Below are 21,000 nucleotides of genomic sequence, written 5' to 3'. Positions count from 1 at the left end.
ACACTTACTTTTTCGAAGACAGCAGTTGCGCCACTGTGCGGAGAAAGTTGAAACGTATAGTGAGTGTGAGAATTGCAGTTTTTCTTTCTCAGTTTTCTGTGCATGTTTTTCGTGTGAAAAAGTGCAAAACTCATCAAAAATGACGGCTACTGATCAGATGCGTGCCATGCTTGACCAACTAATGGGCACGGGGCGCAATGGTGAGTGGTGTTTGGGTGTGAAAATCGCCCGTTTGGGCTCTGCCTCGGGCCAGCCCAATATGGAGAGCTGTCAAAGCGCCCCCTTTCTTTACATAACCCAAACGCCCATGGTGTGATTGTTTTTCTCTGACGCGCGCTCTGTTTTCCTTTCGCAGGTGAAACCAATCGATACACGCTCAAGTTCAACGACAGCAAAGTGTGCAAGAGCTTCCTGCTCGGCTGCTGTCCGCACGAGATCCTGGCATCCACGGTATGTGGCTTCCCCCTAGGCTAGACGCCCCAATTCTGGGGCCTCACACACTCCCGGACACCCCAAAGTCCTCCTCCTAAGCCTCCCTTGTCACCCCACGTACAGTAATTTGCATTCTTATCACTTGAAATTTGTCTCTCAAACCACCAAAAAGAGCATAAATGCCACTTAAAGACCAAAAGACTTGAAATGTCCATCGAAGGAACTCTGCTTCTCTTCTTAATCTGTTACGATGTATACTTTTCAGAAAATGCCCATCGCTTTTTCTGTTAAGATGTGGATAGAAAAAATGTTAAATAGGCCTCTTTGTAAGTACAATTGACGTACGTATTAACAAATCAAGTATCGAATTCTACCTCCCCCCTAAAAGACCCGCAGAATCAATCCCCCCACGAAGAGTCGCGCCGCAGGAGCTCAATAATGAATGTGATTTTCTTGCAATGAAGGAGACACAAAAGTTCTCCAACTTGATGGTTTCGCTATCATTTTCTTGGGAGCACTAATCTCCTTCTTCCACCGATCACTGAGTCGTGCCATCAACTTTCGCGGGTGGAGACAGAGGATTTTGTGGCAGTGCCGTGTGGTGGAAAAGGTGGCGCGCGCAAGAGGAGTTTTTTTCAGGAAATTTACACTGATTTTTTATCAGCTATCCAATATTTTCATCTCATGTCTAATTTCTCCTAAGAAAATCCTTTATGCGCGAAGTTCTTTTCTTAAAATCTAAACAAGCCACTTGATATCTATCATTTCTCAGAATTGAATGCGAAGTAAGAAGGTTGTCTTTAAGATCTAAAGTGAAATATCATATTATTCATGCCTTCATTACAAATTGCACAACAAAAGAAAATGTAAAAACGTTCTTATTTTATCACAACAATCATGATTCATTCAATTATTCAGAATTTAAACAACACTTTAGGATAAATTAGAGAAATTCAATTCTTCAATCTCTTTTTGACATTGAACAATCTTATTTCATTATCTTTTCGTCCATATTTTATCATAGCACTTAGATTTAATGCAATTTCCTGAAGAAATCTTGAGAAATCACCACTATTTTCCACACGACACTGTGTCTCCCTTCTTAAGAGAAAATAGTATCGAAATTTTTTTGTTTGTTTTTCTTTTGGAAACAATTGTGGGTGGGAACAATTTTTTTTTCCATATCTTTATGCTATATTTACATGAAAAAATTGCCCCTCAAGAGATGGAAATATTTCCAGAACACTCGAGACACTTCTGCAAATATTTCAATCTCTCCTGCCTGACCTGTAAAAAAAAAACAATATAAAGTCAAAAGCTGTCACAATGGAAAACAATCAGAGGATTAAATTGTCCTTCCATGACTTGAGGAATGTTACATATATATATTTTTTCTGTGGTATATCTTTTGGTTCTTTTTTTGTATTCCTGAAAAGAGGGAGTGAGAGAAAAATTGCCGCAAATCTTGGGTATGTACAAAAAGCCACAAAGCGCTCCACAGCTGATTTATAAGAAAATAGTGGGTAGATGATGATGATGAGAGAGTCTGTCGAATAGGACATACACACACACAGATGTGAAAAATTGTACGTAGAAATTGAATCTTTCTTATTTGAACAAAAGTAAGCAGAAAAAAAAGAAGAAATTTATTTACTTATTTTCCCTATTCCAACACCTGAGATAATGAGAAGTTGGTGGTGGTTTTTGCGGGTGAGTAGACCAAAAAAAAAATTGAGAGAAAAAAAAAACAACAATTAAATACAGAACAGCAGCAAATTCAAGGCAATTTCAGTGCGACTGTTTAAGTGATCAATCGCGCGATAAAGAAAACAGATTCTTCCACATTTGCTCAATGGCGGAAATGATTGCAGAGAAGAAGGGACAAGAGAATTATCCTCTTCGATTTGGGTGTTTCTGAGTAAGAGCAAACAATAAACTTATATTTTCTTTTTTTTTTACACAATATTCTTTCACATATGATTTTATTTAATGAATTCTTCTTGCAGTAATTAAATACTCTCTCTATATTTCCATTTCTATAAAATTGTAGAGAAGATTTTTTTTTATTTCCCTCTCTTTTTTTCTCTTTGTTTTCCGAATCTCTTCGAATTATGATTCTTCACAATGAAATATTATGAAGAAATATAAAATAAAATTATGATTGCAATTGTTAAAGAAATGTAGCAGAGTTTTATAGAGTGAAATCATAAATACAAAAAAGGCCATTCTGTAAGTTTGCCAATATATATATATATATATTTTTTATTATTCCTTTTTAAATAAACTTTTTGAAATAATAATAGAACATTTTATGAAATAACAAATATTTTGATATGAAATGAAATGTAAAGTGATAAGAAATAATGATATTATGTATTTTTCTGTTGTGTGCTTGTGGTGTGGAAGTGAAAAGAAAAGCTGAATTGCGTGTGTGTGTGTGTGTGTGTGTTGTGTCTTGATGATCATTTGAAACAGTCTTCCCCGTAGCTGCAGTCTGCAGATCATCGTCATCGTCGTCCCAATGCCACAAAACCTCACACATTGTTCACGAAGCGATGGTTCGTTGTTTTAAAAAATCCATAACAGATCTTGTGTCACAATATTTTCTTTATATAATTTTGTATTTTATTCTCTATAGGATTTTGAGATTTCAGGGCAAAAAAAAAAATGCATAAAGATCAATGACAAGAAAAAAAAAACCGTGAGATGAATATTCCTAATCTATATAAAGTTGAGATCATGTTAAAACAACCTATGCTTTTGAATTCTTTGATTTTTGAATTTATAAAAAAAGAAAGAAAGAAAGAAAAGGCATATTTAGACATTGCAAAAAAAAGAACTTTTTTTTTGTGAAAATGAAGAGAAATTGAGGAATTTTGGTAGTGTTGTAAATCTCATGAAATGCTCTCTTCTTCTCTTTTTGGCTGCTCAGCGCATGGATTTGGGTGAATGTCCCAAAGTTCACGATCTCGCACTGCGTGCAGACTATGAGAAGGCGTCTAAGTCGAAGGATTACTACTATGATATTGAGGTGAGAATTAAGAAATGCCTCTTTGGCTTGATAGTGTGCGTGTGTGTGTGTGCTAATGGTGAAATATTGTTTTTGTAGGCCATGGAACATCTGCAGGCTTTCATTGCGGATTGCGATAGACGCACAGATGCCGCAAAGAAGCGTTTAGCTGAGACACAAGAGGAATTGACAGCCGAAGTGGCGCAAAAGGCGAATGCAGTGCATCAATTGGCGGAAGAGATTGGCAAGAAGTTAGCCAAAGCTGAGGCACTCGGAGAGGCTGGACAAGTGGAGGAGAGCATGAAGCTTATGAATGAAGTGAGTAATATGGAATAGATAAATGAAATATGGACAAATGGGCGGGGCATTCAAAGGGGTGGAGTTTTGGAGAACACTTTGTAATCATTTTGTGCATATTCTCTACGGCAGATTGACGAATTGCGTGCCCAGAAAGTGAAGGCAGAGCACGAGTATCGCTCATCGATGCCGGCGAGTACTTATCAGCAGCAGAAATTGCGGGTTTGCGAGGTGTGCTCGGCTTACTTGGGAATTCATGACAACGACGTTCGATTAGCTGATCACTTTGGTGGCAAACTTCATCTTGGCTTCATGGCCATCAGGGAGAAACTGAGTGATCTCGAGGTGAGTCATAAATGCTCCAAAACATATTCCTCCGGAGAGTGATCAACGGGGTGTTTCTTGCAGAAAACTGCCGGACCCCGGAAGGCGGACCTGCGGAAGGGCGGAAGCCGCAATGAGCGTGAGTATGAGGAGCGAAAGTCTCGCTATTATGTGGGTGGGCGCGAATTGGACAGGCGATCGCGGGTGCATCGATCGCGGAGTCGCGATCGGAGGACGGGAAGCAGCAAGTCAGGCCGTCGATCACGGTCCAGATCACGTAGTCGATCCCGAAGCCGCCAATCATCGCGTCGACGCTCTTATTCGCGAGAGAGAGATCGCAGATAAGCATTCAATCTTGGTTGGGAAGTTCAATTTTTTCAGCTTCTAACAACAAATAAAGAAAAAGAAAGGGAAGATCAACAGAAGGAGAGGAGAAAAAAAAAATTATGTGTAACATGAATAAGAAATTTGTCCTGCAACAGAACAAGAATACAGAAAGAAAGAAAAAAACAATCATCTTCATGAAATTCCGTGTTAATATAGGAAGAGAAAGAAAGAGAGAAAAGGAGAGAATTTTGTGAAAAAAAGCTCACAGACAATGAAGTGAAATAGAACAACAATTGTATATTTGATGACTGAAGATTGCATCTTTGCCTAGGATGTGAAAAAAGATGGACAATGAGTGGAATGATGTTTGAGGATCTCTGGAAGATGCAACTTCATGGCTTGTGTTTATTATTTTCAACACGATTATGGATTTATTCATCTGAATGTCTGTAGAAAATTTCTGATTTATTTAGTAGCTGTATGAGGATTACATCAAGATTTGAAATAAAGCAGTTTCTTGTGAATGAACAGGGATTAGTATTCTTTGAAACATGGACAAAACTCAAGGATACTCTTAATTTAAGAGATTTGGAATGAACAATGGAAGTATTCTGAATGAAATCGCCGATGAGTAACTGCGCATTTTCCATGATCAGCGTGTGTCAAAAAGTGTTCGAGTCGTCGATGTGCCTCCCCCGCACGCGTTTCCGAGCATTTTCCGTCGGGAAAGCGTCGTGCGAGGGACTGAGAAGCGCTCCTTCGCGGAACCATCCATCAAAGTGGCTCCGACTTCTCTCATGATCAGTGCGTCGCGGCGTGTCGTTGGCATCGCAGTGCTTCAACGCCCTCGCCTCTGTCCAGGAAAGTAAAGGAGGAAAAGCGTTTCTCTGCACTTCTCTTTGGCTGACAGTGCTCCGAATGGTCAGGATTGATGATCGAGCGTGATCCGCGGTGGCGAAGATCGCGTGTGAGATCGCGGCCAGAGTGTGTGTGGGGGTGGAAAGGGCAAGTAAATGGTGAGTAAATCCTGATTAATTCGTCACCTTTTTTTTCTTTCTCTACCCAATCTTGGCCTGTGATCATCAGGAGATTTTGCGGCTTGATCGACCCCAAATCAACTCTTTGAGTGTTTATTATACGCATGAAATTTATTTCTTGTGCTCACACGAGTTTAAAAATACGGAACGGTGCCATGACGTCAATTCCTGACTTCAACTAAAATTAAATTCATTTATTATATTTTTGAAAAAAGCGAGTCACCATGAGTGACTTCCCCACCAAATGAAAATATACACTCCAACTTGAGCGGGACATTTTTCACAAGCGCGTCACTCTTTCTCACATCTCTCGAGAATTAATAATTCCATGATTTTTTAGCACCGCAAAGCACACAAAATATACATAATATTTTCCCTGTGATGAAAGACTGTGAAGATTTATCAATTTCCCTCTGGATTTATTAGCTACAGCAGCATATACACACACACACACACGTAAAGTTGATGAGGAAAGTGGAGCTGACAAAATCAGATCACCGGAAATGAATTTAGCCAAGAATTCCACAGCGAATGAAATTTCAAACATTTAACATCCACAAGAGAATCTCAAGGGTTTCTCTGGCCAAGGGGAAGACAATTGTCACATCTGGGTGTACAAAAAATCATTGTAATTCACTGCAAATATTGTGACAGAACTTATCTTGCTGGCATTTTATGTTGCTCATAAAATGCCAGTAAAATTTATGTGCACAAATTATGTCTTACTTTCAGCCAGTGATTTTTCACCTTAAATCCTTCAAGTTGAAGGCAACTTTCTCTTTTTGAGCAAAGCCCAAAGTTTGTTTCCTTGTTTTATTACGGAAATTTAGTGTTTGACTTTTCAAACTCTTATTCTTTACTGACTTGGTGGAATTTCAATCAATCTTTAGGCATTTCTCTAGCATTCCTTGTGATCAAATTTATCAATAGAGAGACACTCTAGAGAGAAAAAAAAACACACACACTTTTCATGATGGGGAATCGCGGTGAAAATTTACGATCATGATTGTGTAATTCCACAATTATCACGCTTTGTCGCATGCGAAGCACGGAAGGGAATTTTCCGTCACAGGCAAGGCTTAGAAGGAAGCACAGTCGTTGACCTCGTGGCCCAAAAGTCCCTCCAATTCCAATTCTTCGTGATGTGATAAAGTGAAAAATGCTCTCCTCAATTAATTATGAGTGAAAAAATGCTGTGGAAAAGTCCGTGTTCGCGCGGAAAGCCATGTTGGATGGCGCAGGAGAGGAAGAAGAGTGTATATAAAACGTAAACATCTCTTCATGTGTTGTCTCTCCTCTGTTTTTATTATGCCTCCTCTCCTCCACAGCGATATAACTTTAAAAATACATTGCAATCTACTGAAATACACCACAAGATATTTATATATGGGCAACACGGCCGCGGAGGGAGTGAAGATATCTGGCCTAAGGAAGAGGATGGAGAGAGAGATATGAGTGTTTTTCCTCAGCGTAGCCCAGGAAAAAATAGTCCAACGAGGGCATCTGGATTGTGGTCTGATCACTTCTCTCACCACAAGCAATTACCGGGCGGTGAGAAGGAATTAATTGCGAATATTCTGTGTGATGAATTTCATCGGATTTCCACACAATTGCCAAAGGCAGGAAGTCACACCGAGTGTCCTATTTTCACTGACAAGCACACGGGGAAATTGGGTGATCCTCGTGCAAGATCAAACACACCAAAGTGCGCACATTGAGTCGATGAGTTGCTGAATCACAGCCCAATTTATGCACAGAAGCTTTCTGGATATTCACAGATGTCTTTTGACCCTTTAATTGGACCCAGTTTTTATTCTTATAAATCAATATCAACTAATTCTTAATCTTATCCTTTTTAAGTGACTTCACGCGTTTTATAAAAATGTCGTTAAGTGAGTAAAATTTCTACATTTCTCAATGGATTCAAATACTCCCAAAAAAAAAAATCTTGGACCAAAAATTTCTCATTGAAAAGAAAATGAATAATTGTTCCTAAAGTTACAATTTTCTTTAAATTGGCCATCAATATGTATTTAACGATTTAATCATATCAATTTATTTCTGTAAGGCAATATAAATTTGTGTCTCTCAAGTTAAGAATGATGTTCTGAACGAAAATTTTCGCTCCTCAACAAGAAAATCTGATCATATAAACACTACTCTTTATTCTTAGAGATGTCTTGCCAAGGTCCTAATGTTTAACAGTCCCTCCAGTTTCTAATTTTGTAGCATTACAAAGTTTCCCAGCTCAGGAAAAGTACCATCTTTCCTTCGCACTCTTCCCCCCCACATTTTCCACGCCTTTCGGGTGGGTGAGAGTGAATTTTATTGGGACAGACGAAGAGTGTGGTCGATGATAGAAAAGTGGTGAGTGTTTGTTTGAAAATCTCCCAATCCATTTTCCACTGAGATATCGTATAAACAACAGTCATGTAGCAAATCTCTGATGACTTCAGCCACTCGCAATTCGCCGTTTGGCATTTTTACAATAATAATAATAATAATTCCAATAAATTCCCACCGCCCGGCAACAAGAAATCCCGCGAAGATGCGCGCGCGTCTCGCGAGTGCAGAAATTGATGCATCTCGACGATGTGTTAATTGGAAGCGGATGTGGGTGATTTTTCTGCGGTGGCCCCAAATGCGCCTGCAACATTCTTGGCACGCGCAGAGCCGCCACGGTGACAATTGTGCACAAATGGACGCAACAATTCACCAACTCACATGAAAATGCACTTCAACAGTTCAATTTTAATTTCACATTAATCAACCCGCTCGCAATTCCCAAATTCCACATAGCGCCAAAATTGGCGCCTGTGTGTGGTGTGAATGTGAGGATATTTGTGCAAAGTGTGGCTCATTTCTGCACAATTGAATGTGAATGAATGTAAACAATTGTGTGGCATGTTTCTGTTGGTGTGGAGAAAAATGTTCCTTTTGCCGTTCTGGATGAGAGAATTCAGCAGAATTTTCACTTCACTCACCGAATAATGGCATGAACAATTCGAATTACATATTTTGTATTGGAAAATTCCTGCCGCGCCTGGTTTGCAATTTTCACATATGAAGAAGAGATGTCGAAGGTGGGAAAAGTGCATGATTATTGAATCAACATTGTAGCCAAATGTGAAGCTGTGCGTTGGCTAAAGTATCCAATGCGAGAATGAAAATGGTGTGTATATATTTTGTGAATTTTGAGGCAAACACGAAGGAGTTTTCGGGAAAAAAGCACGATGAGAGGCAGCAAAGCGGCGGTGAAGGAGGACAAGCAAAAAGGCGTTCTATTTTGGGGGCGTTCAGTTTACATCCCAAACCATAAATAATATCGGAACATCGACTTATATACAATTTCTCGTAAAACTAATTTTATTCGACGATTGAAATATTATATAGTGATTTCATTCTGGAAATTTATTTTTAGCCGGAAATGAAAATGTTTCAATTCAACGCGCGCTCGCAACTTCCCTCCAATGCTTATGGCTGAAGGAAAATCCCGCGATTACACATACATAACAGCAGCACAGCGTCTTCCATTGTCGGAATGCAGAAGATCTCAATTGATTCCAAGGGTGAAGAAATCGATTGATTTGTCTTTTTCCGCTTACTGCCGCCTGAATTTGAGACGCGACAGCAAACTGAAAGAGGCGCATTACTCGATCGAACACCTTTTAATTTTCTCGGCAAAACTACTGGCCGGGGAGCTTTTGAGAGAACATCACTCAGCGAGAGATCATCAAAGAGCCTAATAAATTTCAAGAAACATCGCTTCTGAGGTGGATTTTCCGCGGCTGCTTGGTGAACAAAGGAATGGGATTGACCAGCACAAGAGGCGAGTGAGTAACCGAATCAAGAAAAGCAAGTGGAATTCACCACTAAATCTCATTTAAATATAGTCCATGAAGAATTTAAGATAATCTAAGTAGATTTTCACAATTAAATTGTTGCGAATGAAGCTTCAATATTCTCTTACCTTTAATTCTGTCACTTATTCGCCTCTTCCTTGTTGTAATGTGGGCTTATTGCGTAAAATTCTGCGCGCGAATCAAGATCAAGAGGGAAAAAAAAATCGGCCAGAACTGAACAAAAGTTCACAGATATAATTCATTGTAGACGGAAAAAAAAAGTTTCCCATTTTCCATTCTTCAGCCTCACATACATATGATGATGATGGGTGGGTAATCTGGCTTTTGAGTGCAAAGGAATGCTCAAAAACTTCTTTCTCCCGGCTGTTCATTCACCGTGAAATGAATTATTTTTCTTGGTGGAGAGAGAGTGTAGTGTAAAAATAAAATAGACAACACAGAGCGGCAATATAAATAAAATGTTAATAAAAATAATCATTTTGGGGAGATATTTGATGGAAAACAGTTTGTGTATACAACGATGGGATGAAAAACTCTCGCCTTGGCTGGCGGAGATTTTTCACTTCACGTGCTTTCCTGGCTTTCTCTCTCTCTCTTTCTTGTGCGCTCGCCGTCTTTGGAAGGCGCAAAAAGGAGGGGCGCGCAAGAACTGAATAGAAAAAAAAACTAATTGGGAATGATCTCGCGGATGGGCTTCGATCGAGGGGAGGATGCTTCACTGATTCCTTCGGTGGGTTGCTGTATTTTTAGCGGCGATCATTCCCAACAAAGTCTCTCCCCCTCGAACTTCAGAATCACACAAGAGAATTTCTCCTCAATGATCCGCGCACTTATTTTAATGCCTCCTTCATTTTTAGCCTTCGCCGTTGCCAAGTCATAAAAGAATTTTTTTTTTTCCTATATATCGATGGGTGGTCGCTCGAGCTGAGAAATCTCCGATGATTGATCCTCGCGCAAACCATTTCTGGAGAGGATGAGCGCACGCGAGAATATTTTTATTGGTGGCACACCAGCACTGCGCCAAGATGGGGGGTTGATTTATGATCATTTTCCAATAATGCCCAGGCCCGCACTTAGATCGCGCGCCCACAAATCCACAATCTTGCGCAGATGCTGTGCAAACAACTCCGCTCCCGATCATCAAACACTTGAGCGCTTAATGGAGATTGTTTTTTTCGCTCTGTGCGCTTGTTGAGCATTGAGAAAGTGGCGCACTTTGGACACATAAATCAAGATTCTCGAGACTTGTGCTTTGGCTTTTCTTCCCAGAAGAAGCATGAAGAGAAAAAAAAAAGAGCAGGGGAAAAACAGAAAAGCGGATTGAAAAATGTTTGCATGCATAAACTCTCTAGCTAGGCGCGATCATTGATGGAAATATGATGATTTTGCTCCACTTTGATGCTCACTCCAGGGGGTGGAAAAGTTCAGACAGAATCCAGGCGATTGCTTGAGCGATTTGTGAAGGCAAGCAGACGTAGTAAAAGTTTAACTAATAAACATTTAAAGTTATACGAGAGACTCAAATGCTTTTCTCTGCTCTCTTGTATTCTTTCGTATTAGTCAATGATATGAAGTATTGAAGTGATTCTATCTTGCGGAATTGAACAGACTATTAATTAGCGATCACTTCACGAGGAGAAAAAGAACATTCACCATTGTTCACGAGAGTTTATTCAAGTGTGTTCTTTTTTTTTATTATTTAAACTTTATCTAAAACATTACACACAATAACATCTCTGAACGATTAAACAAATATTTCCTTATTTTAACTATAAAACAAATAGATTTTGATCTTGATTTTGGTCATTGGAACATAAAATCTGGATGAAAGAAAGTATGATCAATATGCTTAAGAAACGATCGAATGCAAAGCAGACACAGAAAGCTAAGAAATTAAAATCGACATAAAAAATGCTAATTTCTTTAAGCTAAACACACCTTTAAGTTTTCTTATTGAGATCCTTATCTTGAGGAGCAATACAATTAGCAATATATTTAGCCAGAAATATCAGAAGATCGCTAAGAAATTTTTTTTGATATTTTCGCTTTAGCACTTTTTGATTAAGGGCATGCTTTAAATTTAGCTTAGATATCTCAGTGCATTTTGAGCTGATTCTGGGGTTTGCTGAAATTTTATTTCCCGAATGGAAATTCATCAAAAATTTGTGTAAAATTCTATACAAAAAGAAACAGGAATCATTTGAACAGTGACTAATAGAGCCTCTGAATCCAGAATAGATTTCCAATCAATAAATATTCAGTTAGCCTTTCTCCGCATTGATTGGAAAGCAGCCCAACTGAGTTCACAACTTGGAACAATTGGCGGAGGAATGAAAGCGGGGAGTGAGTGAATGTCTCCTCATTAGAGGCTTGGAAGAGGCCCAACAAATCAACCAAACAGACACCCGCGCGGGTCTCTCTGCCAGAAGAGTCCCGCGCGAGATGGTGAAAACAGAAAAAATCGTTATGAAATTCCGCGTCAATTTACTTCATCACAAAAGGGAGCAGAAAAAATTCATCATCATTCCTGAAGAGTTGCACATGTTCCGTGGGTGTGCATTTAAATGAGTTAATTGGTGACGACCAGTCCGGTTGACACACGATCTTTTTGGTCATGTTGGGGAATTCACCTCTGGATTAGCGATAGAGCTTCAGCTGGGCATTGAAGTCATCTTCCGTGAGGCTCTCAGCATTGAGCTCCTGTTGCTGCTTCTGCAGCAGCTCAAAGATCGCCGCCAGCTGCTGCTTCTGCACCCTGGGGAAGAAAGAGGAAGAAATGCGTGACAGGATGTGTGAAGACTGAGTTTTCAGGTCATTTGTCGCACTCATTCTCCTTCTCGCGCTGCTCCAGCGACAATTTCTGCTCCATCTTGCGCAATTCCGCCGACTTGAGCTGCGCCATGAGGCCCAGTGACTGGCCAGCCTCATCCTCTGTCTCCTCATCGCTGGTTCGCACATGAATCACATCCCGCGCTTTTGATGTGGCACCACGCTTCGGAAATTGGGTCCGCAGATGCAAGAAAAACAAACCCAAAATCAGTCACGGCAGATGAAAAGATCAGCTTTTATTTAAAAGAGAGAGAAAGATCAAGCCATGCGAGAGATCGGAAGTGGCGGGAGGACTTTTCATAATCATCAATTCTGGGTTATCCAATCATATTTCAGCTAAATATTTATTCAGCATTTCCCGCCACTCTCCTTGCCGCCGCTACTCACGTCTTCAGGTGGTCTCAGGCGCTTCCACAGGACAACCGTCACGATGGGCAGCACGGCGGTGATGATGAGCTTCACGAGGGTGAGAGTGCTCGCGCTGGCCACAAAGCTGCTCACCTCCTCCAGAAAGTCCATGATTCTCTCCTCGCAGATTCACGAAAGACCTCTGGAAATAACTGTTTGCACTGACATTTCGGACGTGATGAAAAGTCACTGCATGAGCGGATCTGCGCATCTGTGGTCAGGGATGAGCACATTCCCTACCCACATTCACGTAATCAAACATGTGGTAGGCAAAGAGCTGTAATCTTTGTTATTTTAAATAAAATTTTCATCCATTTAAATCCATATTATCTTCGATATTTTCCAAATGTGATTTTATTAAGCAAAAAAATGTGTTTATTGAATCTTGAATCACTCTATAAAAACTTTGAACTGCTATTAATGCTGTTTTTATATAAAAGCCTTATTTGAAAGGCACAAAATATGATTTATTGATTGTCTACACATTCTTTTGTAGACAAATCAATGGGTAAAAAATTCACCTATAAAAGAAACTATAATTCTTGGCGCATTTTTCAAACTCACAGCATTTCAACACTTTATATTGAATTTGTTCAACACTCAGTGACGAATTTAGTAGATTTCTATGCACTGATTCAAAAATTGTCAAAATTATTTTCCAATAACCAAGAGAAATGTGTGGAAAAGCGTAGGAAAATTTTCACAACGGATATATTTCTTTGAATTGCTCATCTCCGTACCGAGTGCAGCGCCTCTGTTGGCTGGATCCCTAAGTGTACTTGTCAATATTTTTCCATCATGTCTACTTTTTTCATGGTGCAGTAAAAAGTGATTTTCACTGTGGAAAATTGTATAATCGACCCAAATTCTAGTTGAAAAGTGTACACTAAGTGTCCGAGTATCTTTTTCAGTTGTAGGATTGACAAAATTCGCCATGATGACGGTGGAAAAGTTCACTTTTCAGAGCACTGTTTATGGCACCGCCCGCATACTATCGCAGCTCCCTTCTGTGGCGTGGACAAGGGTGAGAACTAAATGTCCGGCATTTTTCCAGGAAATTTTGGCACTTATCAGGAACATTCGTGCAATTGCAGGTGGAGGTGATTTATCAGTACTGTCCACAGGAGAACAATGTGGGTGTCTTTTGCTTGGACAGTCGAAATGAAGACGCTGTGATTGCTCTGGGAATTTTTCTTCTGGAGAGTGGTTTGCAGCATGAGGAAGTCATCGTGCCGTACTTGATAAAACTGGCCAAAGGACTGCCCAAGGCGGTGTGGATTGACGATGGAAATGCACGCAGGGAGCAATATCGCATTCCGGCCACGGAGAATTTCTCTTTCTGCCTCAATACACTGCTCACGGACGTGTCTGTGCGGTGTATTAAGTACAGGGAGGAAATCCTCGCCACGCAAATTGACATACTCAACGTTCTGGCCAATATCATCAAACAGAAGAACGCTGTGTCGCCCATGATACTGTGCAAGGCCACAGTTCCACTGTTTCTCGGTCTGGCACGCTCAATGGGACGCTTTACCACGACAGATCCACCTCTTCTGTGCCGTCTCTTTCCAAAATCCTCCACCATGAGCGAGAAAAAGCCGCCAACCAAGGGCCAGATGGTGCAGTCGCCCTCCATAAACCTGGAGTGCGTGAAGAAGAAGGTCTTCTCGCAATATCTCCACAAGTATTACATTCCCTACAACGCCAATGCTCTGTACTTCTCCAAGTATGGCTCTAGCTTTCAGTTTCCTGTGGGGAAAGACGAGCCGGGCGACAAAACAGGCAAAAAGGAGAAGCCTCAAGAGTGCACAATCCAATTCCCAGTGCAGCACCTTCAGACAATCTTCGCCATATCGAAGAAAATGCTGGCCAAGGAAGTCTTGGCATATCTGGATGAGCAGGCGGGCGATGTGTATGAATTGAGACACCATGGCAGATATTATGGCTATCAGTCATTCTCAGAAACCATCAATCTCGTCATTGTGACACTCTTGCGTGAACTTCTGCAGACTCAGTGTGATCTGCCGGCACCTTTCACGCGAGATGTGCAAGAGTTTGTGAAGGATCTCTTCTTGAATGGCAACACACAGCTCCAGAATCGCCAATTTGATGATTCAGATGCCAAGTGGCGCGATAAGAATGCCCACTACGTCAACAAGTACAAGCTGAATGTCCTGGCGAATGCTGCCTGTGTGGATCTCTTGGTCTGGGCAGTGGCTGACGAGACAGGTGCTGATAAGCTGTGTGGCAGGCTGTATCAGAAGCTGAATTCTGTGCTGAACCACAAACTGGTGATGGATCACATGCCACTGCTGATGGTGTGTCTCGAGGGTTTGGGAAAACTGGCTCAGAAGTGTCCAAATATTGCTGGAACTTCTGTCTCTTACTTGAGAGACTTCCTGGTGAATCCCAGCCCAATTCTGGCCAATCTGTATGCATTTACGTGTGCACAGCAGAAGAAGGACAAGGAGATTCCCTTCACGCTGATCGTTCAGAGTCCAGAAGCGCAAGCCTTGAGTTATCAATCAACAAAACCAATGCAGATGACAAGAGCGGCTCAGGTGGCTTTTGAGTCGCTGCGAAATGCAGCAATTGAGAATCTGAGCAAGGCCTTGAGGGCAGCGCATCTCATGGATCCGTATTGTGTGCCGGCACTCGTGGCAAACGTATCTAATCGTCTCTTCACGGCGGAGAAACAGGGAAATGACTCAAAGGTAAGATGGAGAGAAATTTGTGAAGATTGAGAGAGAGAGAGAGACATTGAGTTTTTCCATCGTGTGTTTCAGGACTCATCGTCGATTGTTTCCCTGAATATCATCGTGATGCTGGGCCAGGTGGCTGTGACACTGAAGGATACGCCCAAGACCACTCATAGCATCCTCCAGTTCTTCATTCAGCGCTTCTGCAAGGTTCCGTCGGAGCAGAATGTGCTTATTGTGGAGCAACTTGGCTGCATGATTGTCTCCAAGTGTGAACCGGATACCTTCGAAGAGATCATGAAGATGTTCTCCCGTGTCACTGTACAATCCGCCTCACTGGCCTACACTACCAATCCTGAGCATCGGCGCCAGTACCACAATGTGTCAGATGCGATTGTGAATGCGCTGGGAATGATTGCGGCCAACATCGAGGGGGAGCTGGAGATGCTGGATCTGCTGGGGAAGATGCTGGAGCTGTTCGTGCAGATTGGCCTGGAGGGTGAGAGGAGTTACGACAGCACGCCAGGTGTGCAGAAAGCGAGCTCCAGTGCGGGAAATCTGGGCATGCTAATTCCCGTGATTGCCATTCTCGTGGATCGCCTGCCGCCGATCAGGAATCCGAAGCAGAGGCTGCACAAGTTGTTCAAGGACTTCTGGCTGTACTGTGTTGTGATGGGATTCACAAATTCACGCCTGTGGCCGTCTGAATGGTGTCACGGTGTGCAGAGAATTGCCGCCAAGTCACCACTGCTGATCAGTCAGACTGCGTACAGGTCGGAGATGAGGGAGTTGAACTACACGTCAGCTGTGAAGTCGGACAGTGTGAGTCTGAATGAATTGAGGAGTCAAATTCTGCTGCTTCTTGAGCATCCCACCGACGTGGCGGCAATCATTCACAAGCTCACCTTCCCACAATGCACATATCTGTTGAGTGTCTACTGGCTGGAGACGCTGCGCATTGAGAATGCCAAGGAGCCGAGTCTTGAGCTCATCTTCAGCTATCTGTGTGATTTGGCACTGCAGAAGGACAAATCGGGCATTTGGCAGTGCATCAAGTGCATTGGCGATCAGGTGTTTGAGAAGTTCTGCAATGTGCTGCTGCTGCAAGACAACTTGAGGGAAAATGTGCTGGAGAGTCAAGCCATCTTGCTGCTGGTGTACTTCAATCACACACACAAGCAGATTCAAGTGGTGGCCGATCAATACTTGTCACAGTTTGTGGACAAATTCCCGGACTTGCTGTGGAATCGACGATTTCTCTGGTGCATGCTGGACATTCTGCAGTTGCTCTCTTTCTCCCTGTCACTGAATCCCAACGAGGAGTCACCGAGTCTCAAGGTTCAGGGCACACCGTACACACTGCAGCTGATGGACAGTCTGCCCGCGCGGGAGGGACGCGTGAAGGACTTCGCCCACCGATGCCAGGGAATCTTCAATGAGGCCATGAAGTGGGCGCCAAAGCTCATCAGAAGTCATCTGCAGGAGTATCCCAACAATCTCAATATCTCCTCATTGAGCAATCACTGCGGTCTGGCGCTGGCTTTCGAGTCCATCCTCCAGACCAGCATTGTCAATTCACCGGGAACTGTGGCAACTGGCGTGAATGCCAAGCGATACAACACGCCCAGCACGAATGACACGTCACAGTTCGTGTCGGTTCTGTGTCTGCGCAGCAAGTATGCTGGAGAGATCTCAGGGCTGCTGTCGGTGTTGAATGACGAGGAGAAGCAGGGCCTGGCGGATCGACTGATTAGAGATGTTTGGGAGGCGTGCAAGGAGAAGTGCGATATCAAGCATCGAGGAGCAGTCTGGAGGGCGACAGCTTATCTAATCCTCTGCTCGGGTCTCAATAGAAAGCTCATTCATGCAGTTTGTGAGTCTCTCATGAAGGCACAAAATGTCCACTGTAAACTTACTAAATTGCTCTCTTTTTTTCCTGTGTCTTTCCAGCCTCATCGCAAGTGGAACTCTTCACAGAATCCTCCGTGACCACGGCGATTGAGTGTTGGCAGTGGATTGTCACAGCACGTCAGGATCTCGAGCTGTGTCTCATTCAGGAGATGATAAGTGCGTGGCAAGCGACTTTCGAGAAGCGCTTAGGCATATTTGCCAAGGAAGATGAGATCATGAGTCCAATGCTGATGTCTGATGCCACGGAGATTGCTTCGCTGCAGATGAACGTGACTCCACATGCCATCTGGCTGCAGCTGCTGTCGGAAATGGTGGACACGGCGAAGTACTGTAACAGGGACAAAGTGGAGATGTTCTGCCTGCTGCTGCATCGATGTCTGCCCATTGGGACACGAGATATGCGATTGAATCACAATATTGCCGCTGTGGGATGCAGATTCAAGTTGCTACAGTGTGGCTTGTCGCTTCTGCAGGGAAACACCATTGCCAAGTCAATGGGGAGGAATATTCTGCGAGAGCGGATTTATAGTTATGCCTTGGATTACTTCTGTGGTCCACAGATATCGCCAACGCAGACGAGGAAGGTACTTTATGATGATATTCTGGTGTTGTTGAAGTTCTGGCAGACAATGAGGAGTGAGAAGAAGTATTTGGTGTCGTCTGAGTTGGTGGATTTGGACACGACGGGTCAATTTCCCACAACTTCATCATCCACGAGACCATTGAGTGAGGTTTCTGTGGCCGGGAGTGATTTGGCCAAGAGCAATAGCACAGGAACTGGTGGATGGTACAACACAATTCCCCACTCAACATCAACACTGTCCAAGAAGTCAACGAGGAGCAAGAGGAGTCCCTTCCAGATCGATGACACCAACAAGGAGTACATGAAGAAGAGGAACTTGATCATGGATTTGCTGGCTCTGGAGATTGAGTTCCTCATAACGTGGTACAATCCCACCTCGGCGCCGGATCATGTCATTCCCGGTGAAACAATGATCAGCGAGTGGAGAGCCAGACCGACAAAGGTGCATATTTGGCGTGATCATGCACGCGTGGCGTGGGCTCACAATCCAGCTCTCGGCATCTATTTGATTCAGAGGATTCGCAATGACGACAGTGTAATCGATGAGATATCGCGACTGGTGTGTCAGGATCCCATTCAAGTGGCGCATCTGCCGGAGGCCATCAAGTACTTGGTGACAACGAAGACTCTCCTCAGCGAAGTGCCGGAACTCGTGCAGATGCTCTCGTGGAGTCGCGTGGGTCCCATTCAAGCCATGTCATACTTCTCCAGACAGTATCCATTGCATCCGCTGTCGGCTCAGTATGCCATCAAGTCCCTGAACTCCTGTCCGGCCAATTCAATTCTGCCGTACATTCCGCAACTCGTGCAGGCGCTGCGATATGACACAATGGGCTACATTGCGGAGTTCATCAAGCACATCTCCAAGAGATCACAAATTGTGGCTCATCAATTGATATGGAACATGCAGACGAATATGTATGTGGATGAGGATCAGCATCACAAGGATTGTGAGTAAAATGTGACTCAATTATTGGGTTGTGATATTGTTAACAATCGTTGAAATCTCTCTCTCCCTTTCAGCTCTCTATGACACACTGGACGCTCTGACGCAGAACATCATAAACTCCTTCTCAGGTGCGGCAAAGAGCTTCTACGAGCGTGAGTTTAGCTTCTTCAGCAAAATTACAGCTGTGAGTGGTGATATTCGGGGCTTCCCGAAGGGTCAGGCGAGGAAGAAGGCGTGTCTGGAGGCGCTGAGCAAGATTAAAGTGCAGGCCGGCTGCTATTTGCCCTCCAATCCCGAAGCAATGGTCCTGGATATTGACTACAACAGCGGCACACCGATGCAGAGTGCCGCCAAGGCACCTTATCTGGCGCGATTCCGCGTGCTGCCGTGCGGAATCTCAGAATTTGAGTCGATGGTGATGGAAGAGCAGAGCTCAGTGGGCTTGAGTCAGACGGAGGCATCGACAAATGTGTGGAAAGCAGCTATCTTCAAGGTGGGCGATGATGTGAGGCAGGATATGTTGGCACTGCAGGTGATTACGATCTTCAAGAACATCTTCAGACAAGTTGGACTTGATCTCTTCCTTTTTCCCTATCGCGTGGTGGCCACGGCGCCGGGATGTGGAGTGATTGAGTGTGTGCCGAATGCCAAATCGCGAGATCAACTGGGAAGACAAACAGATTCCGGGCTGTATGAGTATTTCCTGCATCAGTATGGCGATGAGACTGGTCGGGACTTCCAGACGGCGCGCAGTAACTTTGTGAAATCAATGGCGGCGTACTCGGTGATTGGATATCTGCTGCAGATCAAGGATCGTCACAACGGAAACATCATGATTGACACGGATGGCCACATAATTCACATTGATTTCGGCTTCATGTTTGAATCGTCACCCGGTGGGAATATCGGCTTCGAGACTGACATGAAGATCACCGATGAAATGGTGATGGTGATGGGTGGGAAGATGGACGCACCGGGATTCCGGTGGTTCTGCGAACTCTGCGTGCAATCCTTCTTAGCTGTGCGTCCCTATCAAGACGCTATTGTCTCTCTGGTGTCGCTCATGCTGGACACAGGACTGCCGTGCTTCCGCGGGCAGACCATCAATCTGCTGAAGCAGAGATTTGTGCCCAACAAGAGCAACAAGGAAGCAGCAGCTCACATGTTGGCCATCATTCGGAACTCATATCAGAACTTCCGCACGCGCACGTACGACATGATCCAATATTACCAGAATCAGATACCCTACTAAACTACCCAGCGATATGCAACATATATTTATCGAATTGTGATTAGGAAATCTTAGGAAAAATCAGTGTATTTATGACAATTATTATTGTGGGCAAATGAAACCGTTGAATGTTCAAAACTCCCTGACTTTCACACTAGCGCCCTCTGAGCACGCAGTCCAAAAACCTCGAAAACATTGTGGGAAGTTTGTCAGCGGCGGACGCTTTGTTTATCTCCACTAAAACACCACTAATTGCTGTATTTCCGTGTGAATATCGAGTGGAATCCCTGAAAGATGTCTAAAGCTCACCCACCAGAGTTGAAGAAGTACGCCAGCGAATGGAAAATTCAGTGATTCAGGCGTGTTTTGCTAAACTAACCTCACTTTGCAAACGTTTCCCAGGTTCATGGACAAGAGGATGAGCCTCAAGCTGAACGGGGGCCGCACCATTGTGGGCATTCTCAGAGGATTCGACCCCTTCATGAATGTGGTGATCGACGAGACGATAGAGGAGTGCAGAGACGGTTCCCGCAACAATATTGGAATGGTGGTAAGATTGCTGATCTCTGCACAATCTCAGAGTTGGGACTGAAGGACTGTTTTTGCCTTGGTTTCTTTTGCAGGTCGTCCGGGGGAACAGCATCATCATGGTGGAGGCACTGGATAGAATATAGAATACCGCTATACATTACCCCAACACACGAAGTAAAGCAGGAGAGTTAAAAAGATTGTTGTTTCTTGGAACATTTTTCTCTCATCCAGTAAATTTCAATACTCCTTCGTTGGTGTTTGTGAAAGATTTGGGATCCTGAAGGCAAAACTGAAGCCATTAGAGTCACTTATTGTTCACTATGCTGCATCAGGCAGTTGGAGCGGATGATCCAAGGATGGGTTTTCGAGGATGTGAAGAAGAGAAAAGGATGGGTGGGAAAATAACAAGAGAAATTCATGGAATTTCAAATTGAATGAAAATGTCGATGCATGATGGACCCCTTGGTAAATTGAAGCAGTGTTCAATACGTTATTTATCCACTATTGAAAATTGCATTTGTTGCAAGCAACCCCCCGAAGCAATGTTCTTTCTATTGGACAAATAATGA

General features: G+C 43.1%; 4 protein-coding genes across 4 annotated transcripts; 3 read left to right on the top strand and 1 right to left on the bottom strand.

The window, feature by feature from the left end:
• The first annotated feature begins 34 nt into the window (after positions 1 to 34).
• On the top strand, positions 35 to 4,468 carry LOC132265634 (putative RNA-binding protein Luc7-like 2). The gene is made up of 6 exons (XM_059766373.1): positions 35 to 200; positions 356 to 450; positions 3,365 to 3,463; positions 3,542 to 3,760; positions 3,872 to 4,084; positions 4,148 to 4,468. Exons 1-6 carry the CDS (start codon positions 140 to 142, stop codon positions 4,406 to 4,408), a joined length of 948 nt encoding a protein of 315 aa, XP_059622356.1. The 5' UTR covers positions 35 to 139; the 3' UTR covers positions 4,409 to 4,468.
• A 6,531-nt stretch (positions 4,469 to 10,999) lies between these two features.
• On the bottom strand, positions 11,000 to 12,798 carry LOC132265979 (matrix-remodeling-associated protein 7). The gene is made up of 3 exons (XM_059766784.1): positions 12,507 to 12,798; positions 12,116 to 12,282; positions 11,000 to 12,045 (listed from the first exon to the last, which is right to left on the bottom strand). Exons 1-3 carry the CDS (start codon positions 12,636 to 12,638, stop codon positions 11,928 to 11,930), a joined length of 417 nt encoding a protein of 138 aa, XP_059622767.1. The 5' UTR covers positions 12,639 to 12,798; the 3' UTR covers positions 11,000 to 11,927.
• Positions 12,799 to 13,325: 527 nt separating this feature from the next.
• LOC132266157 (phosphatidylinositol 4-kinase alpha) lies at positions 13,326 to 20,038 on the top strand. The gene is made up of 5 exons (XM_059767009.1): positions 13,326 to 13,551; positions 13,622 to 15,241; positions 15,314 to 17,099; positions 17,177 to 18,670; positions 18,744 to 20,038. Exons 1-5 carry the CDS (start codon positions 13,462 to 13,464, stop codon positions 19,919 to 19,921), a joined length of 6,168 nt encoding a protein of 2,055 aa, XP_059622992.1. The 5' UTR covers positions 13,326 to 13,461; the 3' UTR covers positions 19,922 to 20,038.
• A 41-nt stretch (positions 20,039 to 20,079) lies between these two features.
• LOC132266158 (probable small nuclear ribonucleoprotein G) lies at positions 20,080 to 20,680 on the top strand. Its single transcript, XM_059767010.1, has 3 exons — positions 20,080 to 20,226; positions 20,303 to 20,450; positions 20,524 to 20,680. The coding sequence occupies exons 1-3, from the start codon at positions 20,195 to 20,197 to the stop codon at positions 20,572 to 20,574; spliced, it is 231 nt and encodes a 76-aa protein (XP_059622993.1). The 5' UTR covers positions 20,080 to 20,194; the 3' UTR covers positions 20,575 to 20,680.
• The last annotated feature ends 320 nt before the right edge of the window (positions 20,681 to 21,000 follow it).

Source organism: Phlebotomus argentipes, unplaced genomic scaffold, assembly GCF_947086385.1.
Source record: "Phlebotomus argentipes unplaced genomic scaffold, Phlebotomus argentipes genome assembly contig_5, whole genome shotgun sequence".
NCBI classification, from domain to species: Eukaryota; Metazoa; Arthropoda; class Insecta; order Diptera; family Psychodidae; genus Phlebotomus; species Phlebotomus argentipes.
The sequence above is the reverse complement of the archived record's forward strand: the minus strand, read 5'-3'. Positions and strand labels throughout refer to the sequence as shown.